The sequence below is a fragment of the Nelumbo nucifera genome, chromosome 2 (genome assembly GCF_055504915.1).
Source record: "Nelumbo nucifera cultivar China Antique chromosome 2, China Antique-T2T, whole genome shotgun sequence".
Lineage (NCBI taxonomy): Eukaryota > Viridiplantae > Streptophyta > Magnoliopsida > Proteales > Nelumbonaceae > Nelumbo > Nelumbo nucifera.
The window spans coordinates 71959532-71972260 of NC_142650.1; the positions used below are offsets into that span (position 1 = coordinate 71959532).

Here is a 12729-nt window from a genome sequence, read left to right on the forward strand (position 1 = left end):
ATTACCACTAGAAACTGCCATGACTTTACAAAATAAACCAAAAACTGGTCCCTTTCAATTTTCAAATAAAGATTCCCCACGCAATAATACAGCCTCAAAATAGAAAAGAACTCGCTGCATTTGTGGAGCTTCACAAAGATATTCTTCCATATTTATGTCTTAAGTTGATTTAGGTAGTTGAGTTATCCGTTGCAAAAGAAATATTCTATACCTAGAAAAAGCATACCTTGGCTAGGGAGATTTGTTTTTGGTAGAGCAAATCTGGTTCTCCTTGGAGGAGAAGTTTTGAAAAGCAATTTTTAGTTCACTACTTTCTATAGAAAATCTTTCACATAAGTCCAAGGTAAAGGATATCCTTGAATGACTTTGTGAACGATTTATGTTGTACATAATTTCCACAGATTAGCATCACTTTACAGCGTGTGATGTCTCCAAGTAGCATGTGAGCCATTTGATAAGGAAATTTGAGCCTCAAGCAGATGTCTTTGAGTAGCATGTGAGCCATTTGTAAGTATATAGTGTACATTGACCAATATCACATCCCTAGAAAATAGGGATGCAAGTTGGATACTTGACTTGTCAACCCAATCCATTCAAATTGTAACAAACACCTAAGTAGTGTCCACCCAAGTTGCTTTCCTACTAGTCAAGAAAGGAGAAAAGAGTAGACTGAGCCCATTGAAAGCATGATATTTCCTGATTTTATCATGGAGAAAGGCTAGGCAATTGATTGGCACCTTATGTAATATATTTTTCTGGATTCTAGAATCAATAAAAGAAAATAATCAATAGGTTTCAAAGCATTTCTTTGTAACCAATTGGAATTATAGTTCCTGAAGATGCTTTTCGAAATAGAATTACTACTTAATATAGTGAATCATAAAGAGAATTAAGATAGATAAATAACAAAGGACAGGAAATAAAGGCAAACCAATGCAAGAACCAGCATTTAAGATCAATAGATACCTTCCTTGGAACTTCAAATATGAAAAGTTCATTCCACCTGGCAGTGCCCTCATCCAGGTTATTATTCTTGAAAAGCAAAGGCTTAACACACTTAGTCCTTGCACTCTGAGGGAAAAGCCTTTGTTGATCCGTTGCCTGGCTATCAACTAGAAGGCGTATGGCACAGAAGAAGTTATGACTATTGCCATCATCAAGGATGGGTACACCCTGAACAAAGTAGAATCCAATTAAACTTCTGCTTAAAAAAATTGAAATGGCACAAGGGGCAAAATAACAAACTTCAGTTAGAAGCACAACCCTAGACTCGAATATCTGCACAGCAACATAAAAGCGTGCTACCCTGGATTCAGTTGCAACATTTAATCTATCAGAAAACTTTTGAGGTGGAACCCATGCAGAAGAACAGTCCTCAGGATGTAGCATTTCAATTTTTTCTGCCTCTTGCTCAACCTTCTTCAAATGAATGTCACATCCAAGTCTGTTCTCTATAATGACAGTCTGAAAATCATATTCCTCCAATGCTGAAAAGCTTGAATTATCTCCATGCCTAAAATGATAATCAGCATCCTGCACAAAATTATATAGTAAGATGATGCTTTGGAAACGTTTACACAAATATACTGCGGTAATTCGAAGTACATTAACCTCATTTGCTTTTGTTGACTTCTCCTGAAGCTCAGCCTGTCTTCTCCATGAAACAATGGTTTCTGCAAAAGTTTCTAGATTTGCAGCACTCACATTAAGATTTACAATACTTGTTGCAGCAAGACGTACCCGCTTTCCAACCTTTGATGGCCGATTGACATCAGAATTATATGTTTCAAACCTCCAGAGAAATAAAAAAGGGAGTAGCCAGTTAAAAATTAGTAAAGATCCAGACAATCATTTGACCTAAAGATTACAACTAGCATAGGACACTATAATTATAGTTTATCAGTATATACTTGAATATTCCATCAAAAGGCTCCACAAGTGGCTCCCATGCTTCTAGTTGTGTATTGAATGTAGATGCAGCAATAGAAGATATTAATACTGCATTCATTGCCTCTAAACTTCCATGTGTTGCAAGGTTAATATTTGTAATAGTCACATCAAATAGCGGCATCATCTGAAAAGGCCCATAATTATAAAAATATAAGTAATTACAATGGAGAAATGTGTACTCTGTATCCAGGTGAGGGTAGCTATTTTCCAGAGATTACATACCATCCCACACAAGTTGTCTAGGACAGTTAAAGAGAAGCATCTAAGCTTCATCTCAGCGCTTATGTTTTCCCGTGTCTTTGGCTTCATAGAATCACCAATTGTGTATGCCAACCGGCTTGATGGTTTCTTCAAATCAGCACGAGCAAGAAAAGTGCAGGCCTATGAAAGCAGAAGACCCCAATAGAACATTATAATATTCAGATATTAACAGAATATTAAGTGTTGTCAGACAATAATAGAAAAATTAGGAAAGGTACCATATTAAAGCACATGGAAAGCTGCAACTTTGGCATAGCTAACACAAAAACAAGTTTCAGTAAATAATTATGCCAACCTGGTTTTCAACTTTCCAAATACTCCAGCAATGAGAACCCTTTGAACTTGAAGATCTTGAAATGGGCACCTCGAGAATATTAGTTTGGTTAACAAGATCCATGCGTGGGCAGCAAAAGAAGTCCATATGTGGTGCTTCATCTGTTTTTGATACTATGCATCCAAGAGATGCATAACCAGGGGGAGCAATTGGGTACCAGAAGAAAGCCTCATCAATACCTTTTGCCACAATATGGGCAACTTTAGTGAATTGCACAGGCTTTGCAGAAATCTCAGGATTATCAGCCACAAAAGTTATACCCAATGCAGGTGGTTCCAAGCTGATAAACAAAATGAAAAATCAACCACTTCCATTTACAATATTAAGAATAAGAATCTAATAAAGAAATATAAGTTGAAATGGGCTAACCCTTCAATTATGCAATCACCAAGTATGGCAAAGCCAGGACGTGGTATTGGTCTCCATATTGAGATTGGTCGGCGGATGTCACTACCCTTGTCCCACCAAACCCTCTCAAAATGTGGTGTTGACACATAATAACTGCTTGGTTTTGAAATTGACCTAAGAACATCCCATGCAGAGGAACCAACAGACCTTCTATCTTGATCATTTCTGCTGAAATGGTCAACAGCAAGATCTGATGTCGAAGTTTCAGAGGAAGAAAGAAAGCAGTACGAGCTCCTTAGAAGAATATAACCCAAATCATAACTATGGTTCTTGGAAGGGCAGTCTGTGGCAAGATGAGCAATAAATGATCCAAAGACATTATCCACACGCCAAATGCTAAATTCAGAGGAGAATCTTGGGTTTGATGAAACACTAAAAATGCACTCTGAAAATGTTGTAGAAGTCAAGAGATCTGAGCGTATGCAATGCACAATGTGATTAGGTGGTGGTTTGCTTCCAATCTGAGCAACACACCCTAATGCTGAATATCCTGGTGGTGCAATGGGTAACCAAAGTGAGCAATCATCATCGCTATCAGATTTTCCCTCTTGTCCTTCCAACCCTTGAATATCCGAGAACAAACCAATTAGCTTAAAACCAAGAGGCTTCCGTACTCGACCATAAGTGTTACCAATAGCCATTACTGCCTGGGATGGAGGGGCTGGCCTGAAGATTCAGTGGAGTTAATAGTGGAACTTCATTACCATCTTGAATAACAAAAGGTGGCATCTTACTTAAGAATTCAGAATACATCTATCAATTTATAGCACTGACTAGTATAATCCAATCCACTTTTTTTTTGTTTATTTTTGTTAGAATGTTAGAATGAAGTCTCTTTGTACGAGTGTTTGGCTGATAAGAGTTCTTGTTAGCCCATACTTAAGTTTAAGTTATCCTGTAACTGGGCCTGTGTTAATGGGCCTAAGCCTGTTTAATGTTTTAAGTTAACTGGGTGTCCCATCACTAATCAGGGGCATTCCAGTAATTACTTGTATCATTGTACTACATTCAAATATAAATAATAGCATGGTCGACTGGCCAGTACAGTTCGACATTCACAGCATATCAGTGGTGTTCTTCTCCTCTCCTCTACTTTGAGTACAGCTCTCAAGCTCACATGGTATCAGAACACTAGCTTCTCTTCGGTTTCAGCAGGCGCACTAGCTTCTACTCTCTCTTCTCTTGCTGTGCTTTCCATCTTCTTCCTTCTTCTTTTCTGGGTTGCTGAAAAAACTAGGGTTGTAAGAGAACAAAGCAGATTCGAACCTAGGGTTTCCCTTGGTTGTAGGGCTCAAGGGAGGTAAGGCCCAGAAGTGGATGTCCTACTAGGTTCTTTTTTCAGCAAATAGTAGCTATTTGGCAACTAAGAGAGGTCTGTATAGGACAGACCTAGTTGAGGACTGATTTCAGCAGTCCTAGCCCTAGCCGAAAGGGGGAGAGCTTCTCCACAACTGCAGCTTCGAAGTCCCAGCAAAACCAGCATAGCACAGTGGTAAACAGCTCCAAGTTCAGGTTGGTTATCAGTCTGGAACCTCTCACCACTGCTGTACCCGAACTGCTTCAGCTCAAGTGAAGATTACCTAGGGAGCTGCCTGCTCCAGATTGTCCAGCACTGTGCCCGAACTGCTCTAAGACTGAAGTCAGCATGTCCTCACTATCCGGAGAAGTTTCATCCAGAGATAACAGACCTGCCGCAAGGTTCTCTAACCTGGAAAACCCTAGTCTGCACAGTTTACAGATTACAAACGTGTTGCTGTATGAATATAACTTCAGAGAGTGCTCCGTCTCAGCAAGGCTGTTCATTACTTCTCGTGATCTCACCGGCTATCTGGATGGAGACAAGACAAACGTGTTGGCAGTCCTGAGCATGTCGTGTGGCACAAAGAGAATGCCACAGTCATGTCTTGGTTGCTGGCCTCCATGACTCCCCGGGAGGCTAGAACTGTTTATCATTTCCCCACAGCTGCGAAGATTTGGGAGAAAGAATCCAAAACCTATGGCCAGAAAAAGAACAATGCTATAATCTACAGATTGAACCAAGATATTGCAGCTCTAAGGCAAGGAGACATGTCCGTGGCAACATATTTTGCAACCCTGGAAGGCCATTAGGAAGAGCTAGATCATCACTTGATATTGGATTGGGAAAATGCCAGGGACAATGAGAGACATGATAAGCAAATTGAAGAGAGCAGAGCCTTCAAGTTTCTGGCTGGCCTAGACCCAGTATATGAGGGTATAAGGTAACAAATTCTAGGGAGAGATGAATTACCGGAGCTTCACCATGTCTATTACCTGGTGAGGAATGAAGAAGTCAGGAGAAGGGAGATGCAAGTTGACTCCCAGACACAGTCAACCGGACTATCTGGAGAACATTCAACCCTAGTCTCAACTAAGGGAAATAGATATCCAGACAAGAAGTCCCTCAAGTGTACCCATTGTGGTAGTGAGAAACACACAAAGGAGAAATGTTGGGTCTTGTATCCTCATCTGAAGCCAGCTGCTTTGAGAAAGGACAAAAGGCAACATAAGGGTCACACAGCAAGTGGGAATCTTGCCACCAACAACAGTAGTGACAACTCACAGAGTACTCCGACAGTGTCCTCTTCCTCCACAGGGTAGGCTGCCGACTCCTCTGGACCAAGTACTTTGGGCTTCACAGCTAGTGAGGTAGAGGTTCTCAACCGGGCATTAGCCCGTCTGAAGAACAATTCTTTAGCTTCCACCTCTCTTGCCAAATCAGGTACAATCTCTGCATTTAGTGCAACTAGTTCCATTAATTCCACCTCTTGGGTGATTGATTCCGGAGCCATTGACCATATGACACATATGTCCTCCTTATTCTCTTCATATCATTTGTGGTCTGGCCAGGATAAGATGAGAGTGGCTGATGGGTCTCTCTCCACCATCTTTGGAAAGGGGGTGGTTGACCTAAGCAAGGATCTCTCTCTTAAATCAGTCCTACATGTTCCTAGTCTTACCTCAAATCTTTTGTCTGTTTCAAAGCTTACAAAAAATTTGAACTGCAGTATAACTTTTTTTCCTTCTCATTGTGTCTTCCAGGAAAGATTGACAAGGAGAACGATTGGGAGTGGTCATGAGTATGGGACCCTCTACTATTTTGATGCAGACATCGGCTCAGCCCTACAAGCTTCTGCTACTACTAGTCCGGAAAGTGTGGAGTCAATAGCTAGGTTGCACCTGTGGCATGCTAGGCTAGGTCATGTGTCTTTCTCTTCTTTAGCAATGTTGTTTCCCGAATTGTTTAAGGGAATTCCAAGTCAAAAGTTAATTTGTGATGTGTGTCAAATTTCAAAACAATGTAGAACAGTGTATCCAATTTCTAGTAATGAAATTCAAGCCCTTTTTGATTTGATTCATTCTGATGTTTGGGGACCTTCACCCATTGTTTCCATTAATGGCTTCCGTTACTTTATCAGTTTTATTGACCATTATTCTCGGTGCACTTGGATTTATCTGTTAAAAGGACATGATGAAGTACCACGGATAACTATGGTTTTTTGCAAGATGATTGAAACACAATTTGATAAGAAGATTAAGCAATTCCGGTCAAACAATGCGGCTGAATACTTTGAAAGATCCCTGAACTCATTCATGGAAGATGCATGCATGTTACACCAACCATCCTGTGCTAACACCCCTAAGCAAAATGGGGTTACTGAGTGCAAAAACAGGCACCTATTGGAGACAGCTCGAGCCCTACTATTCCAGCACAAAGTGCCCAAGCAATATTGGTCTCAAGCTATACTTACTACATCATACCTGATAAATCAGATACCATCTAAGGTATTGGGTATGAAGACTCCTTTCTCTGTTTTGTGTCCTACTCTTCAGAATTTCCTCTTCCCCCACGAGTTTTTGGTTGTACATGCTTCATACAAGTGAAGGATCCAAAGAAAACCAAGTTGGATCCCAAAGCTACGAAGGGAATATTTTTGGGGTACTCTCCTACACAAAAGGGGTATAAGTGTTATGATCCTGTCTCCAAGAAAAAGTATGTCACCAGAGATGTAGTCTTTTTTGAGTCTCAACCCTATTTCCAGTCTTCTCAGAATCCTCTTCAGGGGAGACTAGTGGGTTGGAAGAGGATTCTCATTCTCCCTTCTTTTTTGTTCCCCTTTCATCACCTTCCACTACTCCTAGTTGTGACATTCCGGGTCAACCTAGTGAGGCTTCCACTGTGCCAGTTACTTCTCCTGATACAGCAGATGCTCTTGAAGGTTCCAGTAGGCAAGAGAAAGACATACTTACATACAGCAGAAGGAAGAAGGGCCCTCAACCTCATGATTGCAACAAGTTGAACTCAGATCAATCTGTCTCTGCAATCCAAGGTAATTCTGACTCACTCACTTCGGATTTGGATCTTCCTATTGCTCTCCGTAAGCCTGTTCGTTCTCGTACCACCCGGCATCCCATAGCTGATTTTGTTTCTTACTCACACTTATCTCCTGCCTATCACTCCTTTGTGTCTGCTCTTTCCTCTGTATGTGTCCCTTCCAGGTACTCAGAGGCGGCATCTGATCCAAGGTGGAAAGAAGCCATGAATGAAGAGATGAAAGCCCTAATGAAAGCAAGAACGTGGGAACTGGTGGACCTGCCAGAGGGGAAAGGCACTGTTGGGTGCAAGTGGGTATTCACAGTAAAGCACATGGAAGATGGGTCAATCGAGAGGTACAAGGCCAGACTTGTGGAAAAGGGATTTACACAAAAGGAAGGAATTGACTACAAAAAAACCTTTGCCCAAGTAGAAAAGTTCAACACAATCCGGGTTCTACTGTCACTAGCAGCAAATTTCTCTTGGGAACTCCATCAGCTGGATGTGAAAAATGCCCTCCTAAATGGTGATCTTCATGAATAGGTATTCATGGAACCTCCACCAGGCTATGATGTTGGAAAGAAGGTGTGTAACCTAAGGAAAGTATTATATGGTTTGAAGCAGTCTCCTCGGGCATGGTTCGAGAGACATTGTATGGCCATGAAGAAAGTGGGGTACACTCAGAGCAGTGCAGATCATACATTGTTTACAAGGAGACAGGATGACAAACTTACGGCCCTCATTGTTTATGTGGATGATATGGTGATTACCGGAAATGATGTGGAAGAGAAGAGGCTAAAGGAGTTCTTAGCTACAGAATTTGAGATCAAAGACCTGGGAAATCTGAGATATTTTCTTGGGATCGAAGTTGCTAGATCAAGAGAAGGAATCTACATATGTCAGCGGAAATATGTATTAGATCTCCTAGAAGAAACATGCATGATGGGGTGCAGGCCAGCAGACACACCAATAGAACCGAACCATGGATTACAAGAATCAATGGGTGAGGAATACTGTGATAAGGAAAGGTACCAAAAATTGGTAGGAAAACTGATATACTTATCCCTCACTAGGCCAGACATTGCCTATGCAATGCATGTTGTCAGTCAATTCATGCACTCACCAAAGACTCCTCATATGAGAGCAGTGGAAAGAATTCTCAGATACTTGAAAACATGCCCAGGGAAAGAAATTCTATTCAAGAAGAACAGTAGACTTGAAATTGAAGCCTACACTGATGCAGATTGGGCTGGGTCTGTTGGAGACAGAAAATCAACCTCAGGTTACTGTACATTCTTGGGAGGAAACCTAGTCACATGGCGCAGTAAGAAGCAGAATGTTGTAGCTAGATCAAGTGCAGAAGCAGAATACCGAGCTATGGCACATGGGGTTGCTGAACTCTTATGGCTCAGAACTCTTCTCAATGAGCTTGGTATTAAGGCTGAGGGTCCTCTCAAGCTGTATTGTGATAATAAAGCTGCTATCAACATTGCCAACAATCTCGTGCAGCATGACAGGACAAAACATATTGAAATTGATCGACACTTTGTCAAAGAGAGAATTGTCTCGGGAGAACTCTGTGTGGCTTCTACTCCATCAGAGATGCAAATTGTAGTTGTATTGACTAAAGGGTTGGCAAAAACAAAGTTCAGAGACATACTTGGCAAGCTAAACATGATTGATATCCATGCTTAGCTTGAGGGGGAGTGTTATAATGTTAGAATGAAGTCTCCTTGTATGAGTGTTCGGCTGATAAGAGTTCTTGTTAGCCCATACTTAAGTTTAAATTATCCTGTAGCTGGGCCGGTGTTAATGGGCCTAAGCCTGTTTAATGTTTTAAGTTAACTGGGTGTCCCATCACTAATCAGGGGCATTCCAGTAATTACTTGTATCATTGTACTACATTCAAATATAAATAATAGCATGGTCGACTAGCCAGTACAGTTCGACATTCACAGCATATCAGTGGTGTTCTTCTCCTCTCCTCTACTTCGAGTACAGCTCTCAAGCTCACAATTTTAACCTAGCTAATGTTGGCTAAATTTTAAAGCAGAAAAATCCTTACGTGAAGCAATAATCTTCAGCCACAAAAATTAACAAGTAATAAAGAAGAGAAAATAGAAAGGGAAACAAGAGCTACCATAGCTGATAGCTATGGCAGAAACCAACAACAAACTCTTATCCATTCATCAAAAAAATAAAACAATTGAATAAAAATTTTGACACTATAGACCAAAATTCAGCACTTCAACTCATACTTAACCATCTACCAATGTTTTAAAAGGCGTGGGAGGCATACACCTAGAGGTGCTCCTCCAAGTGGGGTACCCCAAAATTCCCTGGGGTGCATGCCAGAGGCATACGCCTCAAGCATCTTTTCCACGAGGCGTGCTAGAGACATACACCTCATATGAAAAGAAAGAAAAGAAGAAGAAAAAAAAAATAGGCAGGAAAGGAAAAGGAAAAAAACGAAAGAAAAGAAGAAGAAAAAAAATAGGAAGGAAAGGAAAGGAAAAAAAAGACGGAAAAGAAAAGGGAAAGAAAGTGTTATGCATCTTCAACAACACCCTCATACCATTTCAGTTAGTGTTATGAATCTTTGTTCTCCTTAATATAAAACATATTTCATAAAAAAGAAACAAAGAAAAGAGATCCCCCTTTAGGAGGCTTATAACTCCTTGTACTTGGGAGGCATATACCACTTAAATTCTGAACTATGCCTCACGCTTCCAGGTAGTGGAATGCCTCCCATCAAGCCTTCATATTTTAAAACATTGCTATCAAATCAAACTTTATTTAAGGGAAATCTGAAATTTACTAAACATTTCTGAAATCTCCCCTGAAGTTTCTGACTGTTGCTGAAACCTTCCCTACAGTTTGGTAATACCTCCCTGAACTTTCTGACAAAGTTGCAAGTAGACCCCTCTGTTAGAATCCTCTAACAAGAGGCACAAAAATGTCCAAAATACCCATGCAATTACTATTGAGACTGGTTTCTAAAAACACACAAACTTTATAAATGACAAAAAAAATATATAGAAATTAAAGTTTCAGCTTTACCGTTGAGCGATTGATTTCAAAGGGAAATTTGGAAAATAAATCAAATTCAGAAAAAAAGAATGGAAGGGTTTGCGATAGCGATTCATATGACAAAAAGATTTGGAAAATAAACATTTTGGTCAAAAGAAACTGCATGGATATTTTGGGCATCTTCATGACTCTTTTAGAGGATTCTAACAAAGGGGGTCTAATTGCAACTATGTCAGAAAGTTCACGGGAGGTGAATGCAATTACCAAACTTCAGGGGAAGGTTTCAGTAGTTTACCTTAATTTAATCAGAAACAGTTTACTGGAAAGGTACCCAATAAGAGTTTTGATGAAACCAGTTGATTGGTTACCAATTCCATGATATCAGTTGAATGGTTAAAAGATTATTACGCATCATGCCCTTCTGGTATCATAGACAGGCTCTAGATGAATTAGTAAGTATGAGACACCTTTTATGGCCAGGCAATATACTCCACTCCATTCCTTGCTATACATGTCAAACTAAATGTCCCTTTTGTATAGTTTGTGCATAAGAAAGGGATTGGACAGCTATTGACAGTTTTCAATGACCTAGTGGCTTGTATTAAAAAAGAATTTCATATTATTAGCGCCTATTTGTTCTATTACCATAAAAGAAGTATCGGTTTTACCTTGATGTCACACAGTCACCCAATATAACATAGTTTGAAGGAGCTCGTGGTCTCCAAAATGTGAGGTTGTAACCAGGTGCAATTCCTGCAACAACAACAATAGAACTGAGTGTAGATAACATAAAACTTGACAGACTTTCTAATAAATAAACAAGCTAAATATTTCCAATGGTTGGGAGAATATTGCAAAGGAGTAGTGGAGAAAAAGAATTGCCCAGAATTAGACTTGTCAAACTGATAGGGCAAAGTTGTATAAGACCTTTTTGTGACACCCAAAGTCGATCAAAGTTGGAGCAAGAAGCTAAAGGATCTGCATTTCCAAATTGTAGTGCTGCAGCTGCCTGATTTTGCAAGTTAAGGACAAGAGATATAACACTCAAGGATAGGTGGAAGCATATATTGGTTGATATCAACGATATATTTGTCTTGTCCTTAACTGAGGTATACCCCCCAGAAATGTCCACTGGATCAAGAACTATAAGACCTGAACCAGCTTCAAAAGTGAGATCCTTCACAAGAGTCCGTATCCAAGTATCATCTGCTTTTGAAGCATACCTGTAAAACATAGAAAACAACTACAAATTTACTGCTTCATGTCAGACACTGGTTACAACAATAAAACAAGCATGTGCACAAATTTGTGTTGCACATGCATGCCCTCTAGATTCAATGGATGCCCTCAAGAGTGTTAGACTTAAGGTTCATGTGTGAGTGTTTGTATAGATCTATTTATGTCAGATAAAAGACGTCACATAAGATTAAACAAATTGAATTCAAATTGGAAAATAGGATTTGTTAGACTCAAGGTGCATGGGTATATAAATGTGTATATACCCATGTGCCATTCCTTAGTTTTAAACATTTTAATCACTCGAATGGTTGTGTAAACTCAAAAATGACTTTTGATGGTGAAACAAAGATAGAAGAAATCCTAAGGTTATATTTCATTTCAGGGAAAACTGGAAGGGGAAATGGCAATTGGAGAGACTCAATTCTTATGGCAACCCACTCGCTCTCTCATCACATAGGGATTCATTATGAAGAGAAGAGAGATCATTTATATCCAAAAGGAGACAGAATCTTAAGTTAGGGAGGGATTCAATGGGAATGGATCAACCCCATTTAGGAATTCGAATTCTGTTCACAGTGCCTTCAATGAATGCTGCTTAGCTGGAAAAAATGATCCTTTTTTTCAGTAAAAGGGTTTCACATATCCAAATTCATCAAGGAGGATTGGTAGGTTTTCCTTGTGTAATAAAAATTCTTGCTCCAGATAATATTACATAGTGTTGTCCAGGGGATAATACATAGGCATATTGGGCCGTCCGAGGAATGGATGGAGAAGGTAGTCAAGATGAACTGATCCACCCCATTAAGAGTTGAAGAGAATATCTTAGTGTATCTTTAATTAGATGGATATGAATTCCTACAAATGGGTGGGTGATAAAAGTTTTATAAATTTTATTGCAAACCATGTAGTATGTAAATAATATTAATCTTATAATGGAATTTGAAATCAATTCAGGTGAGTGAAATGTGAAATCAATTCAGGTGTTTTTCCTAGTATTTTGAAACCTAAGAGAAATGCTTGATCATCTTCTTGTGTGAGCCTTGTCACCTATGGCCAAAGCCTTTGACGATTGTTGAGGCACAAATAGAGCATGATCACCACAGGAGGATATTACATTTTTGGAACTTTGAAATGTATGCTACTCCTCCTAAGATAGAATTAATTGTGGTAATCG

General features: G+C 39.7%; 1 protein-coding gene across 4 annotated transcripts in view; it reads right to left on the bottom strand.

The window, feature by feature from the left end:
- LOC104604129 (uncharacterized) overlaps positions 1-12729 on the bottom strand; it is a 195640-nt gene that overhangs the window by 90618 nt on the left and 92293 nt on the right. For 3 of the 4 annotated variants that reach the window (XM_010268361.3, XM_010268362.3, XM_010268360.3), the window contains exons 37-45: positions 11244-11539; positions 10985-11069; positions 2915-3619; positions 2507-2825; positions 2173-2331; positions 1911-2074; positions 1612-1792; positions 1264-1533; positions 967-1173 (exon numbers count right to left, since the gene is read on the bottom strand). In XM_010268361.3, coding sequence (XP_010266663.1) covers positions 967-1173; positions 1264-1533; positions 1612-1792; positions 1911-2074; positions 2173-2331; positions 2507-2825; positions 2915-3619; positions 10985-11069; positions 11244-11539 — 2386 coding nt within the window. The remainder of the gene's footprint in view (positions 1-966; positions 1174-1263; positions 1534-1611; positions 1793-1910; positions 2075-2172; positions 2332-2506; positions 2826-2914; positions 3620-10984; positions 11070-11243; positions 11540-12729) is intronic. The other variant, XM_088899453.1, reaches the window with a different exon arrangement.